The sequence below is a fragment of the Mus musculus genome, chromosome 2 (assembly GCF_000001635.26).
Source record: "Mus musculus strain C57BL/6J chromosome 2, GRCm38.p6 C57BL/6J".
Classification (NCBI taxonomy): Eukaryota; Metazoa; Chordata; class Mammalia; order Rodentia; family Muridae; genus Mus; species Mus musculus.
Genome location: NC_000068.7, coordinates 128,796,193 through 128,815,376, shown reverse-complemented (window position 1 = coordinate 128,815,376; position 19,184 = coordinate 128,796,193). Strand labels below are relative to the sequence as shown.

At 43.6% G+C, this 19,184-nt stretch overlaps 1 protein-coding gene across 2 annotated transcripts in view; it reads right to left on the bottom strand.

Moving 5' to 3' along the window:
* Positions 1-12,214: 12,214 nt before the first annotated feature.
* The window catches only part of Mertk (MER proto-oncogene tyrosine kinase), a 104,248-nt gene continuing 97,278 nt past the window's right edge, over positions 12,215-19,184 (bottom strand). Inside the window, exon 19 of one of the 2 annotated variants that reach the window (XM_006498860.3) lies at positions 12,215-14,223. In XM_006498860.3, coding sequence (XP_006498923.1) covers positions 13,710-14,223 — 514 coding nt within the window. In that variant the 3' untranslated portion in view covers positions 12,215-13,709. The remainder of the gene's footprint in view (positions 14,224-19,184) is intronic. The other variant, NM_008587.2, reaches the window with a different exon arrangement.

Below are 19,184 nucleotides of genomic sequence, written 5' to 3'. Positions count from 1 at the left end.
ACAGGGTCTCACTATATACCCCAATCCTTGAACTCACAACCCTCTGTTTCCACCACTTACGTGCTAAAAACCACAGGACTGCATCACTATACCTGCCCCCACATACACACACACTTTATAGTGGAAATGGTTTTATTTACTGGCAATAGAATAAAATGAAAAAGGTTGCCACTGCATACACATATACAGTGTTGTGATTGTATTCACCCTGTTACCCACTGTTGTCTCCCTTCCTTTCCCTCTAAACTTCATTTTCTTCCCAATTAATTCTCTCAGATTGGTCCCTTCAACATCCATTATGAATAGAGGAGATGTCCATGATGCCCTAGCCCTTCCTGACGAGTTGTGGACTGTTAGTGCTCTCTCCCCTTCTCTCTCTCTCTCTCTCTCTCTCTCTCTCTCCCTCTCCCTCTCCCTCTCCCTCTCCCTCCCTCTCCCTCTCCCTCCCTCTCCCTCTCCTTGCCTCTCCCTCTCCCTCTCCCTCTCCCTCTCCCCCTCCCCCTCCCCCTCCCCCCCTCTCTCTCTCCTTCCCTCCCCCTCCCTTCTCCTTCCCCCATCCCCCTCTCCCTGTCCTGGAACTTGCTCTGTAAACCAGACTGGCCTCCACAGAGATCCACCTGTCTCTGCCTCCCAGGTGCTGAGATTAAAGTTGTGCACCAACATTCCCATATTGCCTCATAATTGGCTCTCATGGGATAGCACGCATGTGCCACTGTGCCCAGCTAGTGTGACATGTTTGAATAGCTTCCCACTCCAGTTTCAGGTTACAGATATGCATGTTTGACTTGAAATGCTTTCTACTTATGATGGCTGTATCAAAACATAACCTCATCAAGAGTCAAGGAGCAGAGGTTCTTACTCTGTTCAGCCTTGGAGCATGGCTGTCCCTGGGAGGGCAGGTTAAGTCCCACGAGCAGGGCAGAATAGCTTTTCCAAAGTTTGAAGTAAGGAAAGAAATACAGAGCATGACAGCTGCAAGTCAGCTCAGACATACAGGATGGAAAGGCCAGGAAGACCTCCACAAGGACCCCTGAAGAGACTCACACTGCAACTCTTGCAGATGAACTCACATGGTGTTTGGGATTTGTTTGGGAGTGGGCAAGGATAAAATAAGATGAGCTATAAATTAACTTTTAAGTTTATTATTGTTGTTGTTATTTTATTTTTAGGGATATAGGTGTTTCTCTTGCAGCCATGTCTGCACTGTGTGCACAGAGGCCAGAGAAGGGCATCAGACTCCTTGGAACTGGAGTTACAGCTGCCATGAGCCTCCATGTGGGTACTAGGAACGGAACCTGGGACCTCGAGAAGAGCAGCCAGTGTTTCTAAACACTCAACTGTGTCTCTCCAAGCCTGAATTGATGGTTTCCTTTCCTTTGTTAAAGCCTGGAGATGGATATATGAGCAGTCACGCAACTCTTCTGCCTATTTATATACGTTTAGCTCTTCAATAGTAATAAGGTTGCATTGGAGATTTTTGCTGGATGTAATAATAGGATCTAAGTTTACACTCCTACATAAAACAATTAAATGTATGAAACCATAGGTTTTAAGATACTGGACGTTGGGTGATAAAAGACAGTTTTTCCAAAGGAGTAGGAAGTAGTGGAATACACACACCACACCACACATACACACACACCATATATAACACACAACACAGACACACACCACACCACACCACACCACACCACACACACACCATATATAACACACAACACACACAAAGACACTACACACACCACATATAACGTACAACACAGACACACACCACACACATGCATCACATCACATACACACAATGGGGAGGGAGAGTAGGCAGTGGGTTGGGAGTGGAGATTAAGCCCTCTGGTTCCTCCTATGATTTGTAGGCTGTGAAACAGTAAGGAAGAATCCAGACAGAAGAGGCAGGCTCTGAGAAGACTGAGCTGGGAGTTCAGTGTGACCGAAGACCCTGGAATATGCAGGAGGAGACAAGGGAAAGAGAGAGTGGTACAGAGAAAGACTTTCTGAAATCCACAGGAGCCTCCTTGAATCTTTAGCAGAGACACTGAATACTGCTTATGGAGAAATTACCACTGTCCTTGTCCTTCAGAATTCTGATCGGGCCAAACAAACAAACCAAACCAATCAAACAAACAACCGAACAAAAGAACAATGGATGTTCATTTTCCCTGATATTTGCATATAACCAACACACCTCGTCCTGAACAGTTTTGCCTATCTTACACTTTAAAAAGGTTACATTTATCTGTTACTTAGGTTTTTTGTGAAAGGAGTGTGCACACGTGGAGAGGCAGCATTCAGGGGTCGGTTCCCTCCTCCTACCCTGTGGATCACTGGGACTAAGCTCAGGTAGTGAGGTTTGGCAGTCAGGGCCTTTACCCTCTGACCCATCAGGCCTGCCTTAGAGGTCTTTAACCTCTAGTGTGTTGTAAATACTATGTAAATAGTTGTTGAGAGGAAAGAACTAAGGGGTGTGGCTCTGTAGAGTGCCTGTCCTGCATACTTACTTTGTTTCCTCTTGAAGCTGAAGGAAATTTCTATCATAATATCTATATCTAGTTTTGTGAGATTTTTTTTTTTTTTTGGAAATGAGGGTTGGTTTTACAATTTTTCCACGTCTAATGAGACAATCACATGATTTTTTTCTTTATGTTATAACATGATTTAATTAACTTTTATAGACTAATTGAGATTAAAGTCCATACTTTTTTTAAAAGATGTATTTATTTTATATATGTGAGTACACTGCCACTGTCTTCAGACTCACCAGAAGAGAGCATCGGATTCCATTATAGATGGTTGTGAGCCACCATGTGGTTGCTGGGAATTAAACTCAGGGCCTCTGGAAGAGCAGTCAGTGCTCTTTACCGCTGAGCCATCTCTCCAGCCCCCAAGTCCATACCTTTTTATTTTGGTACAATACATACAGGATAAAGATACCATTTTAGCTGTTTTCAAGGACCTATTCAATAACATGGACAGCATTCACGATTTTGTGCAGCCACTGCCACGGTTCAGCTGCAGATTCTTCTCTTCTTTGCCAGATGAAATTCTGCATCCATTTAACACTGACACTATATTTCTCCAGCCCAGTCACCATTTTCTCATCTGCCTCTCTGAGTCTGACTACTCTAGGAACCTCGAGTCCATGGGGTTATACAATATTTATCCTTTGTGGGAAGGGTGGCTTCTTTACTCTGCACAGCATCTTCATGGTTCACCCATAATATAACAAGTGTCAAAATTTCCTTCCTTTTAAAGAGTGAATCATGCTTTGTAGTACCAATATATCTCATGTTATTTATCCATGCATCTGGTTTTTGTTCTGTTTGGTTTTGTTTTTTTGAGATAGACTTTCTTCCTGTAGCCCTGGCTGTTCTGGAACTCACTCTGTAGACCAGGCTGGCCTTGAACTCACAGAGATCCACCAGCCTCTGCCTCCCAAGTGCTAGGATTAAAGGCATGTGCCACCACCTCCCGTATCCATGCATCTATTGATAGACACACATACACACACACACACACACACACACATTTTTCTTCTTTTTACTTTTGGCTTTTGTGAATGCCAATGCTATGGACATTTGTGTACATGTTTTTATTTCATTGCTTTTATTTTAAACTTTATTTTTTTTATTTTTTTATTTTTTTGGTTTTTCAAGACAGGGTTTCTCTGTGTAGCCCTGGCTGTCCTGGAACTCACTTTGTAGACCAGGCTGGCCTCGAAGTCAGAAATCCGCCTGCCTCTGCCTCCCAAGTGCTGGTTAAACTTTATTTTTAAAAAATTACACACAAACACACATCATATACCAAAATGAACTGCTCAAAGACTATACAACTCAATGAACCTCTGTGAAGTTAAAATAGCCATTCAGAATGGAAGCTGTTTATTTTTTGAAATAGAGTCTTACTGTGTAGCCCAGGCTAGCCTGCAGTTCATGAACCTTCCACTTCTGTGTCCAGAAGTGCTGAGATTCCTGGACCCAGCTCCTAACACTGTTTGTGCCTGACTTTTAGGTTATCTGGGTTTAAGTGTTTGCTCGAGCTGGTATTCACTTTTGTTTCTCTAATGACTGATGATGCTGGACCTCTTTTGCTTATTGGCTGTTTGCACAGATTGAGAGAAATTTGAATTCAAGTTCTTTGCTCTGTGTAAAGCTGAGTTATTTGTACTCTTATTGTAGAGTTGTAAGAGTTCTTTATATATTCAGGATCCATATCCTTTTTCATTTAGCCTGACAATCTGTGGATTTATTTTGTTGGGTTCTTTATTCGTTTTGCTTTTTTTGGTTTTGTTTTGAGACAGGGTCTCATAATCGAGACTGACTGCAGATTCAGTAAGTAGCTGAGGCTGGTCTCGAACTTTCGATCTTCTTGCTTCCACTTCTGGTGCTGGAACAGTAGGCATATACCACCAACCTGGTTTATTTGGTTCTGGGGATTGAACCCAGGGCTTTGTACATGCTAGACAGTAACTCTGCCAACTGAGCCACATTCCCAATCCAGTTTCTATGTTTTGAGGAGAATATTTTAATCTGGTCACAATTAGTGAACTACCCATCATTTGAAGAAAGAAAGAAAGAAAGAAAGAAAGAAAGAAAGAAAGAAAGAAAGAAAGAAAGAGAGAGAGAGAGGGAGGGAGGGAGGGAGGGAGGGAGGGAGGGAGGGAGGGAGGGAGGGAGGGGAAAGAAAGAAAGAAAGAAAGAAAGAAAGAAAGAAAGAAAGAAAGAAAGAAAGAAAGAAAGAGAGGAAGGAAGGAAGGAAGGAAGACAGACAGAGGAAAACACAGAGCTAGCTTGAAGACTTTCTGGATTTGGAAAATGCATTCAGTATGCCACAAACAGATCCATCAGCAAACTGTGGAACTCACATCAAGTCAAGGATTTAAGTACATCACCCTAGCAAGCACCGTCTCAGGGCTGAGCTAGGCTGCACCAGCGACACCTTGTAGGATGCCAGGCCTAAAAGTAAAGGCGATTGTAAGTTTTGGTTTAAGACATCAGTCCCACACTGCAGGAAAAATATACCATAAAATATGATATAAAGAATTAATCCATGAAAGTCATAAATCCTATAGCAATAATTTCCATCTTTGATAGAAGGGCACATTGAAATCCAGATTTTCTATAATAATGTGATGAGAAATATTCAGCAAAAAACCAAAAAACAACAAAAAAGAAAGAAAGAAAGAAAGAAAGAAAGAAAGAAAGAAAGAAAGAAAGAAAGAAAGAAAGAAAGAAAGAAAGAAGCCAGGTGTGGTGTTGCACGCCTTTAATCCCAGCACTTGGGAGGCAGAGGCAGGCAGATTTCTGAGTTTGAGGCCAGCCTGGTCTACAAAGTGAGTTCCAGGACAGCCAGGGCTACACAGAGAAACCCTGTCTTGAAAAACCAAACCAAGAGAGAGAGAGAGAGAGAGAGAGAGAGAGAGAGAGAGAGAGAGAGAGAGAAATATTCAGCTAAAATACAAAACACAGAAGTAATTGATATTATTCTACACAGGAGGAAAAGGCAGTCAGTAGAAACTGTCCCTACAGATGTCTAACTGGCAATTATCAGATAAATGCTCTATTATAAGCAGGCATGTATTTGTAAATAATTTCAGAGAAAGAAAATGACTTTTAAGTTTAAATTTATTTATTTATTCTTTTATTAGTGTTTTAACACAAGATCTCACTAGGTAGCCCTGTCTATCCTGGAATTTTTATGTAGAGTAGGCTGGCTTTGAACCTGAAGCAATCTTGTCTCCACCTTCCCAATGCTGGGATTATAGGTATGTGCCACCACACCTACCTACATTTATAATGGAGAATATCAATAAATAAATAGAATTCATGCTGGGCGTGGTGGCACACGCCTTTAATCCCAGCACTCAGGAGATAGGGGCCAGCCTGGTCTACAAAAAGAGTTCCAGGATAGCCAGGGCTATACAGAGAAACCTTGTCTCGAAAAACCAAAAATACAAAAACAAAAACAAAACAGACAGACTTTAGAAAAGAGGAAAGAAGCAAGTCTTTGGGCATGTAGTACCAATGTCCTCTGTGTCCCTGACCCAGTTTGGAAGAAAGGAACTGGTAAAATAGGTTTCAGTCAACAGACAAACAAACATATGGATGTTGCAGAGTGGGAGAAGTCCACCGACTGGAATGAGAACCTCATCAGAAGGCCATGGAGACTGCATAGTCCATAGAATACACCCTGTGTGAGCATCAAGACCTCATTTTGGATTCCTGGTGCCTATAAAAACAAGCAAACAAACAAGCAGCCAGGCCTATGATGTGCCTGCAGTCCTTGTGCTGGGGCAGCAGAAGCAGCTCCTTGGGGCTCACCAGCCAGCCAATCTAGTCAGCTGATGAGCCCCAGTCTCAGCAAAAGACCCTGTCTCAAAAACTAAAGTGGAGAGCGATTAAGAAAGTATTGACCTCTGGCCACCATGCATACTTGCATACACATACAGATGCACCTTTATACACATGTATACACACACAGCCTAACATCAGATAGGAACTGGCAGAAGAGAAAACTAGTAAGTTGAAGGAAGCTCAGTACAGATGCCATTTCAAGTACAGAATGAATGAGAGCTAGAGAGACATTTGGGTGCAGGAAGGAGAAACTGATCCTTAAAACAGGAGTTAGCAAATGCAGGGGTGGGCAGCAGCCGGCCTGCCTCCAACCTGCTTAGACTGCTGGTGGTGTGAAGCTGTGTGGCTCCTTTCCTTCTAAGGCACACAGGGCAGGACCTTAGAGCTTGCTTTGGGGGAAGTTTATCTGTTTCTAGTTCAAAGGTTCAAGCTGACCACTTTGCTGTGACCTCTGATAGATACAACAAACCATGCAAAGTAGAGCGTTCTGAGCAATATTCTGTAAGAAATGACTGTAAGAGACAATACATTACCTTCCCTGGCTACTGGACAACGAGGTCAGGATGGTTATTGTAAGATCCCGACCTCAGAGCTGGGCTCCCTCCTCTGTATGTGTGAATAGATGAGTTCCCAGTACAGGACTCATTAACACCGCCTGGGGAACACTTCCTTGGATAGATTTATTTATAAGTGTATTCTCTGAACAAAACAACTAAAAAATCATATCTTTAAGGAGTAAAAAGATTAAATCTTCTTCTTTTTTTGGTTTTTTTTTTTTTTTTTTTTTTGGTTTTTCGAGACAGGGTTTCTCTGTGTAGCCCTGGCTGTCCTGGAGCTCACTCTGTAGACCAGGCTGGCCTCAAACTCAGAAATTTGCCTTCCTCTGCCTCCCAAGTGCTGGGATTAAAGGTGTGTGCCACCATGCCCAGCTGAAAGGTTAATTCTTAAATTTAAGAATAATTCTTTTTTGTTTTGTTTTGTTTTGTTTTGTTTTGGTTTTTTCGAGACAGGGTTTCTCTGTGTAGCCTTAGCTGTCCTTGAACTCACTCTGTAGACCAGGCTGGCCTCGAACTCAGAAATCCGCCTGCCTCTGGCTCCCAAGTGCTGGGATTAAAGGCGTGTGCTACCACGCCCGGCTATTAAGAATAATTCTTTTTTTTTTTTCATTTAAAAGTTCATTACTTTATTTTTTTTCCATTTTTTATTAGGTATTTAGCTCATTCACATTTCCAATGCTATACCAAAAGTCCCCCATAGCCACCCACCCCCACTCCCCTACCCACCCACTCCCCTTTTTTGGCCCTGGCGTTCCCCTGTACTGGGGCATATAAAGTTTGCGTGTCCAATGGGCCTCTCTTTCCAGTGATGGCCGCCTAGGCCATCTTTTGATACATATGCAGCTAGAGTCAAGAGCTCCGGGGTACTGGTTAGTTCATAATGTTGTTCCACCTATAGGGTTGCAGATCCCTTTAGCTTCTTGGGTACTTTCTCTAGCTCCTTCATTGGGGGCCATGTGATCCATCCAATAGCCCACTGTGAGCATCCACTTCTATGTTTGCTAGGCCCAAGAATAATTCTTAAACTTACTTAAAATAATCCTTGAATTTCTTTTAAATATTTATATGTAGAACCCATATGACTTCTGTATGTTTTTTTTGCACTTTATACAACAGGATTTTATTTTAATGATATTTACTTAATAAATACAATTTTAACCACTACGTTCTTCGTCAACAACAGGGTCTCATGTAACTCAGGCTGGACTCAAACTCTAAACAGCCAAGGATGATCCTGAACCACTGATCCTTTTGTCTCTACTTCAAGTGTCTGACGGCAGGTGTGTGCACCTTGCTCATTTTATACAACGTTGGAGATGGAAGATCCCCTTGTGTATCCTAGGCAACCACACTACCAACTGAGTGTCACCTCCAGTCCCTCAAATCCCATTTTAACAAAATATGCTGTACACTAAAGCTTTGTAAAGTAGTGGTGTGTGTGTGGGTTAAGATTTCTAGAAATAATCGCATTTAAGTAGGTAAAATAAGTAATTGGACAAGCTCTATGTTAAACAGAAGAGTAGTTTTGCAGCCCTTCTTATTGAAAAGAGAGGAAATGAAGTCTAAATGAAGGAGCACTGGACGTTAGTGACATAGACTTCCTGACTTACCATTTATCCTCTGAAGTCAGCAAAGCTCTTTGGAGAAGTGGAAGCTGCTGTTGAGCAAGTTCACCGTGAGGCTGTTTTTCCACCGAGTCAGCAGAAGTCCTGACTTGCTTAAGCCGTTGATGCAGACATTACAGCTTCTAGACTTTGTGAACGAGGACAGCCAGGATGGGCTCGATTCTAAGAACAGGGATGGTGCTTGAGCCATTTCCTGTGGGGAATTTCTATTTGGTCTAGTGGACTTAGAGGTAGAGGAGTACGGGGAGACGGGGCTCACATTCTTTTTTTTTTTTTTTTTTTTTTTTTTTGATTTTTTCGAGATAGGGTTCTCTGTATCACCCTGGCTGTCTTGGAACTCACTCTGTAAACCAGGCTGGCCTCGAACTCAGAAATCCTCCTGCCTATGCCTCCCAAATGCTGGGATTAAAGGCGTGCGCCACCACACCCGGCCAGGGCTCACATTCTGATGCATCTCATGTCCCTGTATTCTACAGGTAAAGCTTCCACACACAGGGAAGGGACACCAAGGCTCACGAGGTAAGAGACTAACCTGGACCAAATCTGTGCAAAGGCAGCAACTTGCAGACTCCAGAATCCAGTAGTTTGCTTGAGGTGAGGAGTGAGAAATATCACTCTTCATTCTGCACTTTCCCAATAAGGCATCTCTCTCTGCCTTAGTGACATTCTCTCCCCATAATGCATCTCTGCCTCAGTGACTCTCTCTCTCCCCCTTTCGCCCTCCCTCCTCTCTCTTGCCGTCTCTCTTAATTTAACATAAGAAGGAAAATATTTATTTCTTTTTAAAGAATATTTTATTTGCTCTTTAACAACTTCATGTATATATACTATATATATCATATATATATATATATATATATATGTATATATATATATTTGTTTGTTTTTGTTTTTGTTTTGAGACAGGGTTTCTCTGTATAGCCCTGACTGTCCTGGAACTCACTTTGTAGACCAGGCTGGCCTCGAACTCAGAAATCCACCTGCCTCTGCCTCTCAAGTGCTGGGATTAAAGGCGTGCATATATATATATATATATATATATATATATATATATATATATAGTATATCTATCATTATAGCATCCTCATACCTTCTCTTTTCCCTCCCACTCCCCTTCCAACCTTCTTGTCCTCTCCTTTAAACACACACACACACACACACACACACACACACACACACACACAGAGTCGAGTTAGTGCTGCCTGTGTGTGCATTGGTGTGAGGCCATCCATCAGGGCATGGACAACCTACTGGTGCCTCCTCCTCCTCCAATGGCTCCTCAGCAAGGGGTGGGGCCACGAGAGCCCCTCCCCACCAGAGCTGGAAAGACGACTGACTTGCTCCTATGCACGTAATCACCATCCCATTGGGAGTGCATGTAGCCATGTCCTGTCTGGACAGCCACCCACCCCAACCCCACAGCTCTTGCATTTCTCTACCCCTTCTTCTAGGATATTCCCTGAGGCTTGAAGTAGCTGATATCAATGTCCCACATAGGACTGAGCACCCAACAGTTACTCTCAGCTCTTTCACCGTTCCAAGCCACTGTGTTGACAGCTGCCCAGTGCAAAAAGAAGTTCTGTGAGCCAGGTTAAGCATAGCGCCCAAGTATAAGTGTTTAGAAGGCAACATGACCATATGTCAGGGGAGACGTTTCTGATATGACAAATGTTGGTGGTCAGCACTGCGTAGGGAGTTAAACCTCAAATTAGACAGAACCTCAAACAAGTTTGCAAGGACAACATTCTTTCAAAGAGCCTGCCGGGCGTGGTGGCGCACGCCTTTAATCCCAGCACTCGGGAGGCAGAGGCAGGCGGATTTCTGAGTTCGAGGCCAGCCTGGTCTACAAAGTGAGTGCCAGGACAGCCAGGGCTACACAGAGAAACCCTGTCTTGAAAAACCAAAAAAACAAACAAACAAAGAGCCTGTCTCATCCCCTTCGTATGAAGGGCGATAAAACAGAAGATACTGGTGTCTTGCCCAAGAATAGCTTCCATCCAACCCTTACTTCTGGGTCTGTACTTTATTTTTTCCTCAAAGTCCCTTACATCTCTCATTAAGAAAGGGAAGAGCCCAGCGTGGTGGCACACGCCTTTAATCCCAGCACTCGGGAGGCAGAGGCAGGTGGATTTCTGAGTTTGAGGCCAGCCTGGTCTACAAAGTGAGTTCCAGGACAGTCAGGGCTATACAGAGAAACCCTGTCTTGAAAAAACAAAACAAAAAACAAACAAAATTTATAAAAAAAAAAAAGGGGGGGGAGAAAGAGCTAGAACAAGTAAAGAAAAGAAAGGAAGAAGAAAAGAAGGAGAGGAAGAAGAGGAGGAGAAGAGGAAGAAGAAAGAAAAGATTCCCCCCTCCCACTACACCCCCACCGCCAGGCAGGTCTCACCCAGCAGCCTGCGGTGTGTCTCTGGTGTTTGTTTATTCCCTTCCTCTCGGTTGCATCCAGCCCTGTTCCAAGCTAGCAGAACACAATGACCTGACTAGTTTCTTCCCATTTCCTCTCTCAGGCTTTTTACTTTGAAAGCAGACTTGAGCGTATACACAGAGAATGAGAAAGGCTCTTTATAGTAAATGCAAAAGACAGTATGGGAGTTTGGGAGAGTTAGTTGTCTACATTTTCAAGTGTTCAAGGCTATGGCTGAGAACACCATCCATTGTGGTGAAGGGGAAAGTGTGATAACAAGCTTCAATGCCGGTTAGATACAAGTTAATAACAAGCTGACTCAGAAAATGCTGTTACATAGAAATAAGAAATTTAGCTAAAGGTTTCTGCCTTGATTGCCCCACCTACCTCCTGTGAGTGACAGGGGGCTTACTAATGGGCTAAGCCTGCACAATTAAGAAAAAGAAAAGAAAGAGAGTTGTACTTCTAATTCCATCACAACTCTCGTTTGCCGAAGCGGTGTCCTGTAATGTGAAACATACTAGCATGGACTCTAAACCGTGTGGTTACTCAAACGTTCTAAATTCTGGCTCTTACATTCTCTAGACACAGGTCAGGAGCAGGTTATGAAGTCTTTCCAAGCAATGGCTTCCTGGCCTAGACATGAGGATGACACTGGCACCCATAGTATAAGACACACAGTAAAGGGAGCAGATATATACAGGGCTGGAAACAAGGCAAGTGATCAACATGTGGTGGCTGAGCCAGGAACTGAGATGGCAGAACTCCACAGTTTATGCCCTGGGCCTGCCCCGCCTACCTCCTGTGAGTGACAGCTCTGCAGAGGAACTAGAACTCACTGCTCAACCGCTTCCACATCTTCTCAGGGCCTATATAATCTTGACTCCTTTATTATTGTTATTTTTCATTCATGAACTCTTTTCAAATTGTTTACGTATCCACTAACTTATTGTGCATGTTTGTCCACGTGGTGGTCAGAGGACATCTTTGTTGGTTCCCTCTTTCCACCATGTCAGTCCTGGGGATCAAACTCAGGTCACTGAGCTTGGTCACAAGTACCTTTACCAGCTGAGCTATCTTGCCAGCCATTCCTCTATGGACTCCTGGGATTGTTTTTCCAGGTCCCTCAATGCAGTGGTAAGAATGGGCAGAGGAACTGTGGGGAGGGCCAGCCATTAAGGAAACTCCTTTGCAAAGAAAGGTTATCAGGGCTGCTGGTGACAGCTCTCTCCCCAAATCTGAAGCATGTGGAACACACCCTTCCTCATCTGCATTTTATTAGGAAGTCATCTCAGTCGATCAGTTGTAAAACCTGGGACATTAAGTAAATCATTTCTCCCACACACATGATGCATGGATGGAGACATGCCAGGCTTCTCGTGAAGGTCAAAAAATGAAGGCAAACCTGCCATTTCACTTAACAAACACTTTTACATTTAATACTGTGGAAAAGAAAACAACTTTTAAAAAGCAACATTGATTCTGTACAAATGTTAACACTGAGGGATACATTTTGAGTTCTGCAAGGTCAGTGAAATAAGTCATCTTTTATTAAAATATAATCTCCTTGGCTCTTTCCACCATATACATATATATTCTCTCTTTAAATAAATATATTATGTATTTTATTTATATTTTTCTTGTGAATGCATGTTCGTGTGTGTGTGTGTGTGTGTGTGTACAGAGAACAGCATCAAATATCACTCCTCAGGTGCTGTCCACCTTTTTTTTTTTTTTTTTTTTTGAGACAGGCCTTACTTGGCCTGGAACTCACCTGGGTAGCTGGCCAGTGAGCCTCAGAAATCCACCTGAGACCACCTCCCCAGCACTGAGATCACAAGTGTGTGCTATCACATTCAAAGTTGTGCTATGTTGGCTCTGGGGATCAGACTCATATCCTGACACTTACAAGTCAAGGACTTTACCAACTAAGCTATCTCCCCTCGCCTCTGTATTTTTATTCTGTACTGCTTTGGGGTCTTGGGATGAAATATAGGACAGTTCACAGGTTAAGCACAGAGTTGCTGAGCCACACGCCTAGCCTTGCTATTGATTTACTTATTTTTAGATTTATTTTGATTCATATGACTGCGTGAGAGTATGCCTCGTGTGTGCAGATGCCCTCAGAGGCCAGAAGAGAGTATCAGTCTTCTAGAACTGGAGTTACAGGTGGTTGTGAGCCTTCTGATTTAGTTGCAGGCAACTGTATAAAAGAAATCTCTATAAAAAGTTGTCTCTCAAGACCTTGGTTATGTATTTGCAAACCTGACTTGACAGCTTTCACCTGGTGCTGTCCGGCCATGAACTCTACTTGGTAAGGAAAACAAGTACCAAAACCTCAGGTATAACCAGTGTAGTGGTTTGCTTAAGAATGGCCCCAATACGCGCATACATTTGAATGTTTGGTCTCCAGTTGGTGGAATTGTTTGGGAAGGATTAGGAGGTATGGCCTGTTGAAGGACTTTTGTCACTGGGAGCAGGCTTTGAGGTTTCAAAAGATAGGTGCCATTTCCCAGAGTGCTCTCTGTCTCCTGCTTGCTCTTAAAGATATAAGCACTCAGCTGTTCCTGCCATCATAACTTCCTTCTGCAATCATAGACTCTAACCCCCTGAAACAGTAAACCTAGTTAAACACTTTCTCTTGAAGATTGCCTTGGTCATGATGTTTTATCAGAGCAATAACAAAGTATCTAAGACCACCAGATCCCAGGAAGCTGTATTTGCTTGGTTCTCTCATGCCTCCTCTCAGCTGGCTTCACATCAGAACTTCAGAGTCTTCCAAGGAGTCATCTACAAATAAAAGTTCATCTGGTGATGGGCTCCCCAAGGGTAGTGTACTATGGTGAGACCAGGAGACGCCATTTTTGGTGAGTCTGTCCTCCGGTAAGACACCATCCTTTTCAGGTGTGACTGCAGCAAAAGGAGTGGAGGACACATCTTCCCATTCCTCATTGCCCCCATTCAAGATGTATCTTTCCTCACGAAGGTTGTTCTCGTGAACTTCTGCCGTGACCACGCTGACGGCAGCGCCTGGTGTGCAAGAGGCAATGATGGAGTCAGGGTCAATGTTCATGTCTAGCCCCGTGAGTGAGGGCCCATTGGCTATGCCCTCGCAGCTCTCTAGCAACTGGGTATTGATGTAGATGATGGATTCTTTGTCCTGCGCATCAGGCAAACTCTCGGAGAGCTTTTCCAGCTGCAGCCTCAACACAGAGAAGGTGGGTCGATCCAAGGGATCAGCACTCCAGCAAGAGTACATGATGTCATACCTGATGATAAGACACAAGTGAGCGTTACCTGTCACAGACCCAAAACCTGTATGCAGCCATCCCTTCTGCCTCAACTAATGTTTAATGTCACTCCATTTTAATCAGCATTTCCTTCACCTTTTTATGGAAATGAATGAGTTTTGGTGGAGGTGGGTGGGAAGAAATGGTCTAATAGTTATTCAACTTTTAAAATGTTTTAAAATGTTTCAGGTGTGTGTGTGTGGTAATATGTACTTGTACATGCGTGTATAGAGGCTTGGGTGGGCATCTGATATACTGTTCTATTCCTGCCCATTTTATTGCTTTGAGACAGGGTCTCTCACTGAACCAGGGACTTGCTGTTTTGGCTAGACTGACTGGCCAAGAAGCACAGGAATTCTCACGTCTCTGCCCATAAGAGCACTGAGGTTAGAGGTACATCACTGCCATGCCAACCTTTTTACATGGGTGCTGGGGACTGAATTCCAGTTGTTATGCTTGTTCAGCAAATGCTCTTACCTACTAAGCCATCTCAGCAGCCGCTGGTCAAAAAAAAAAATTCTGTTGCTAAAAATAGAAGAAGCATTTGGCAATTTTATCAACTTTTGCAAATAAAATGGATTTAAAGTCCTTTTCTTATATAGGCTTGGCAATCAAACCAATCATCTTCTCTGTAAATAAAGTTTTATTAGAACACAGCTATGCCTATTTGCTGTCTGTGCTTTTGCTATATTGTAACACTGAGTGGTTGCTACAAAGGGCCCTCAAAGCCATAGGCTCATCTATGTGAATGCTTAGTCTGCAGTTGGTGAAACTGTTTGAGAAGGACTAGGAGGTGTGGCCTTGATAGAGGAGGTTTCAAAACCCACACCCTTTTCAGCCTTTCTCTCTCTGATTTATGCTTGTGCATGGTCATATACTCATCTCTGAAACTGTAAACAAGCCCCCGATTAAATGCTTTCTTTCATAAGTTGTTTTGGTCATAGTGGCTCTGTACAACAATAGAACAGTAACTAAGATACTTACCAAACAAGTTTGCTAACCTTTGTCTACCATTAAACTGAGTTGTTACCAAGAGCGCTGAGTTATTTGGACCAGTGGACTAAGTAAGGGAGACCCAGAGCTAGAGTGGGACATGAAGGGCGACTGAGTGGTAAGTACTGTGTATCGCTCCCTTCCCAGCTTCCCAACAGCTCCGTGTAAATTATAGTCCATGCCCTGGCCTTACCTGGAGCATCAGGATGAGGTGAGGGTTGGGCAAGCCCAATACACAAGCGCTCCTCAGGAGATTCTGCTGAGTTCTATAGGGGTATGTGCCTCTCTTCTGAGCAACTCCATCCCCAGTATTTAGTATCACTAAGACTACAATTAAGGGCCATGGGAAGGAAATGACAACAGGAAATTGCTGGGCTGAGAAGGATTCACACCAGCATTTCATTTTGAGCCTTCCCTGCTTTGGGAAATTGATATTAATATCACTGGATATGAAAACTAAGGTGAGGGGCTGGAGAGATGGCTCAGTGGTTAAGAACACTGGCTGTTCTCCCAGAGGTGCTGAGTTCAACTCCTAGCCCCAAAATAGCAGCTCACAACTATTTCTGTAGCACCACGGGATCCAATGCCGTCTTTTGGTGTGCAGATGTATGTGCAGACAAAATGTAAATGCATAATAAATAATCCCTTAAAAATATAAAACCAGCCGGGCGGTGGTGGCACACGCCTTTAATCCCAGCACTTGGGCCTCCAGAGGCAGGTGGATTTCTGAGTTCGAGGCCAGCCTGGTCTACAAAGTGAGTTCCAGGACAGCCAGGCCTATACAGAGAAACCCTGTCTCGAAAAACCAAAAATAAATAAACAAATAAACCCGAGCTGAATCTGAATTATCTGATGCATGCTGATTACTGGCTTTCTTAGGAACAAAAATGTGCAGTTCTCACAATCTATAGATCCTTGGGCTAATTCCTTATATACAACACACAGATCTCATCTGTGCAGACATGCTCACGACCTTTCATTGATGTATTTTTGCAGCCCTAACCAGGACTGTTACTTGATTCTGGAACTTGGAAACTCACACACATACAAAGGGACAGGACCTCAACACAGGACCCCACTCTGACACCTGCCTCACAGCCCTGGGTTTCATCTTAGCCTTGGGAGCTCCTTTGAGTCTCTCTAACTCACTCTCAGTGGCCAGTAGCTTAGACTGGGCAAACAACGAAAGGTTCTGTTTTAGAGGTTTTCCTCACATCAGTCAATCTGCAAGACTCCAACTCTGCACAGAGCCTTGCTTGTTTGCTCGAACGGGCTTTGAGAGATTCAGTCCCTAAGAACATAACATCCTTCGCATTTTCATGTTGAGACACCGGGCTGTTTACTTCTCTTTCATTTACCTCACATCCTAGAAGAAAGTGCTAAGTGACTTATCTTTATAGAGAATAGTGGTAGTACCATCCTTTCATTTCTAATACTTTATGAGAATATAAATATGTGTGTGTGTGTTGTGTGTGTGTGTGTGTGTGTTATAAGATAGGACCTTGCTATATAGCCTGGGCTGCCCTCAAACTTTTGACCTTCCTGCGTAAGCATACCTCACTATGCCCATCTTAAATATGGCCTTGAAAGATATCACAAGAGCCTGGGAAACCACAGAAGATGATATCCAGAAACAATCCATGACCAGATTATGATGGTAATCATCTGTCTGTGGTACTTAGGGTGTTACCAGGGCCCATGTGCATGGTAGGCAAGTTCTCCACCACTGAGGTACCTCAGCTCTGATCATAATATTTGAGAAATCATTTTTGTTGCTGTCTAAGCAATGAAGGAGGACCCCTGGGGAAGGGAGATGAAGGTTCTGCACAGAACATAGTATTTATGTCATGATGTCATCATGATGGTAATGCAGTTCTGGGTTTCTGTGATCTGTCAGTATCAGCAATGAGAAAAGAAGATGGAAATTCTGGGTTTCATATATGTATATGTATATATGTGTGTGTGTGTGTATATATGTGTGTGTGTGTGTATATATATATATATATATATATATATTAGATATTTTGTCTGAATATATGCCTGCGTGCCAAATGTTTACATTGCCCATATAAATCAGAAGAGGACATCAGAGCCCCCGAACTGGAGTTATAGACTGTTGTGAGCTGCCATGTGGATACTGGGAATTGAACCCAGGTTCCCTGGAAGAGCAGTCAATGTTCAGTCAATTGCTGAGACATCTCTCCAGCCCTGTTTTGTTCTGTTTTGTTTAGATAGACTCTTGGTATGTAGTCCTACCTGCCTTAAAACTTAACTATATAGACTAGACTGATCTCTCAAATTCACAGAGATTGGCTTGCCTCTGCTGGGATTAGAAGTGTGTGCTATCATGCCCAGTGAGGAGAAGAATTCTCAATGCTGGAGAGTACCTGCTGGCCAACAGGGCCCTGTGGGGGAATAAAACTGCCCTATCAGAGGGTGAAGGATGGCTCTTCATGCCATGGAGGACCACTGTGGACAGCTGGTAGGGAAGATTCTGAGGGTGCCAGGGAGACTTTAAAGAGCTCAGCTAGGGAGATGTCCCATAGATGTTGATTCATACACCACAGAAGGTGGCATCCTGGGCAGTAGGAAGCAAGACTGACAGTCTGGTCACTCCATGGTAGAACTCCGTGATTTATATATGTGTATCCTTTTCTCTGTTTCTCCTTCCTTCCCTGTGTCCTTCCCTCACTCCCTTAGCCCTTTGCTCTACAGTAGTGGAGACTGAACATACAACTTTGTGCAGGCTAGACAAGTTCCCACTACTGAGCTACATTCCCAACTGACATTGCCACATTTCAGACAGTTAGCTTACAGCAGCCAAAAAGAATCACCCATAAGGAGTGCACTCTTCCTAGCCATGTTTGGACTCCGAGACACTCAGAATAGTCAGTGTGCATGTGTCTGTGATTTTGTGTTCATGATTGTGTCTGTGTGTGTGAGAGTATGTGTGTGCGAGTGAGTGTGTTTGTGTGTCTGAATGTGTGTGGATTTGTGGGTGCAAGTATGTGTTAGTGTCTGTATATGTGTCTGTGAGTGTGTGCTGGGTGTTACTCTGTGTGTGAGTGTGTGTTTGTGTGTATAAGTATGTGTGAGTATGTGTTTGTGTGTGTGTGTTTGTGTATATGAATATGAGTATGTGTATGAGTTTGTGTGTCAAGTACAGAAGTTTCTTTTGGGGTGCTGTTGCCTGTCAGCATTCCCATGAGGAATAAAGCCTGCTCCAGCAGCCTGCTGACCACATCACATCTGTCAGCCCAGGGTTTGTCAGAAATCAGAAACAGGGGAATGACAGTCTGTCTATAACCACCTGGGCCCCCAGCCACAGGGCGGTAGCTGACTCCACCAGCTAAAAGTGTTCTCAGACAACACCAGCTCAGCAGTGGCTTGTTTTAGTTCGACGTGAAACATAAAAACCACCATGTGACACAGCTTGGAACTCACTCAGGCCCACACTGACCATTGCAAATGTCAGTCTCTGCTGCTGTAGGGGGAACAGCGGAGAAAGAAATCACCACAAAACTTCCTGGGCAGTGTGGCGGCACAGCCAGGCTTCCTCATTTCCAGAAGCCAACGTTTCATTAACACAGCCCTCTTCAAAATGACTGTGAAACAGTAGGACTAATTTAATCAAGGCCTTAAGATATTTTTCAAGAGATTTGCAGCCTTTGTTTCTGTTTGGTATCGAATATCTTCAACCACAAAGCAGGCTGTGGCAGGGAACAAAACAATCCTCCTTGTGTTTGGCTTGGAGTCTGAGCCATAGAAGTGCTTAGGAGGTTGTGTACAAAGTGCCCTGGCCTGTGTGCTGAATGAGGCAGCAGAGAAAGAGCTTGGGATGGGGCTGAAGGTCTTGCAGAACACCAGCATCCCTCATGCTGTTCCATGACAGGGCTAGCTCAGGCCTACGTTGTTATAATGTTCTTGTTAAATATGATGAGAATATC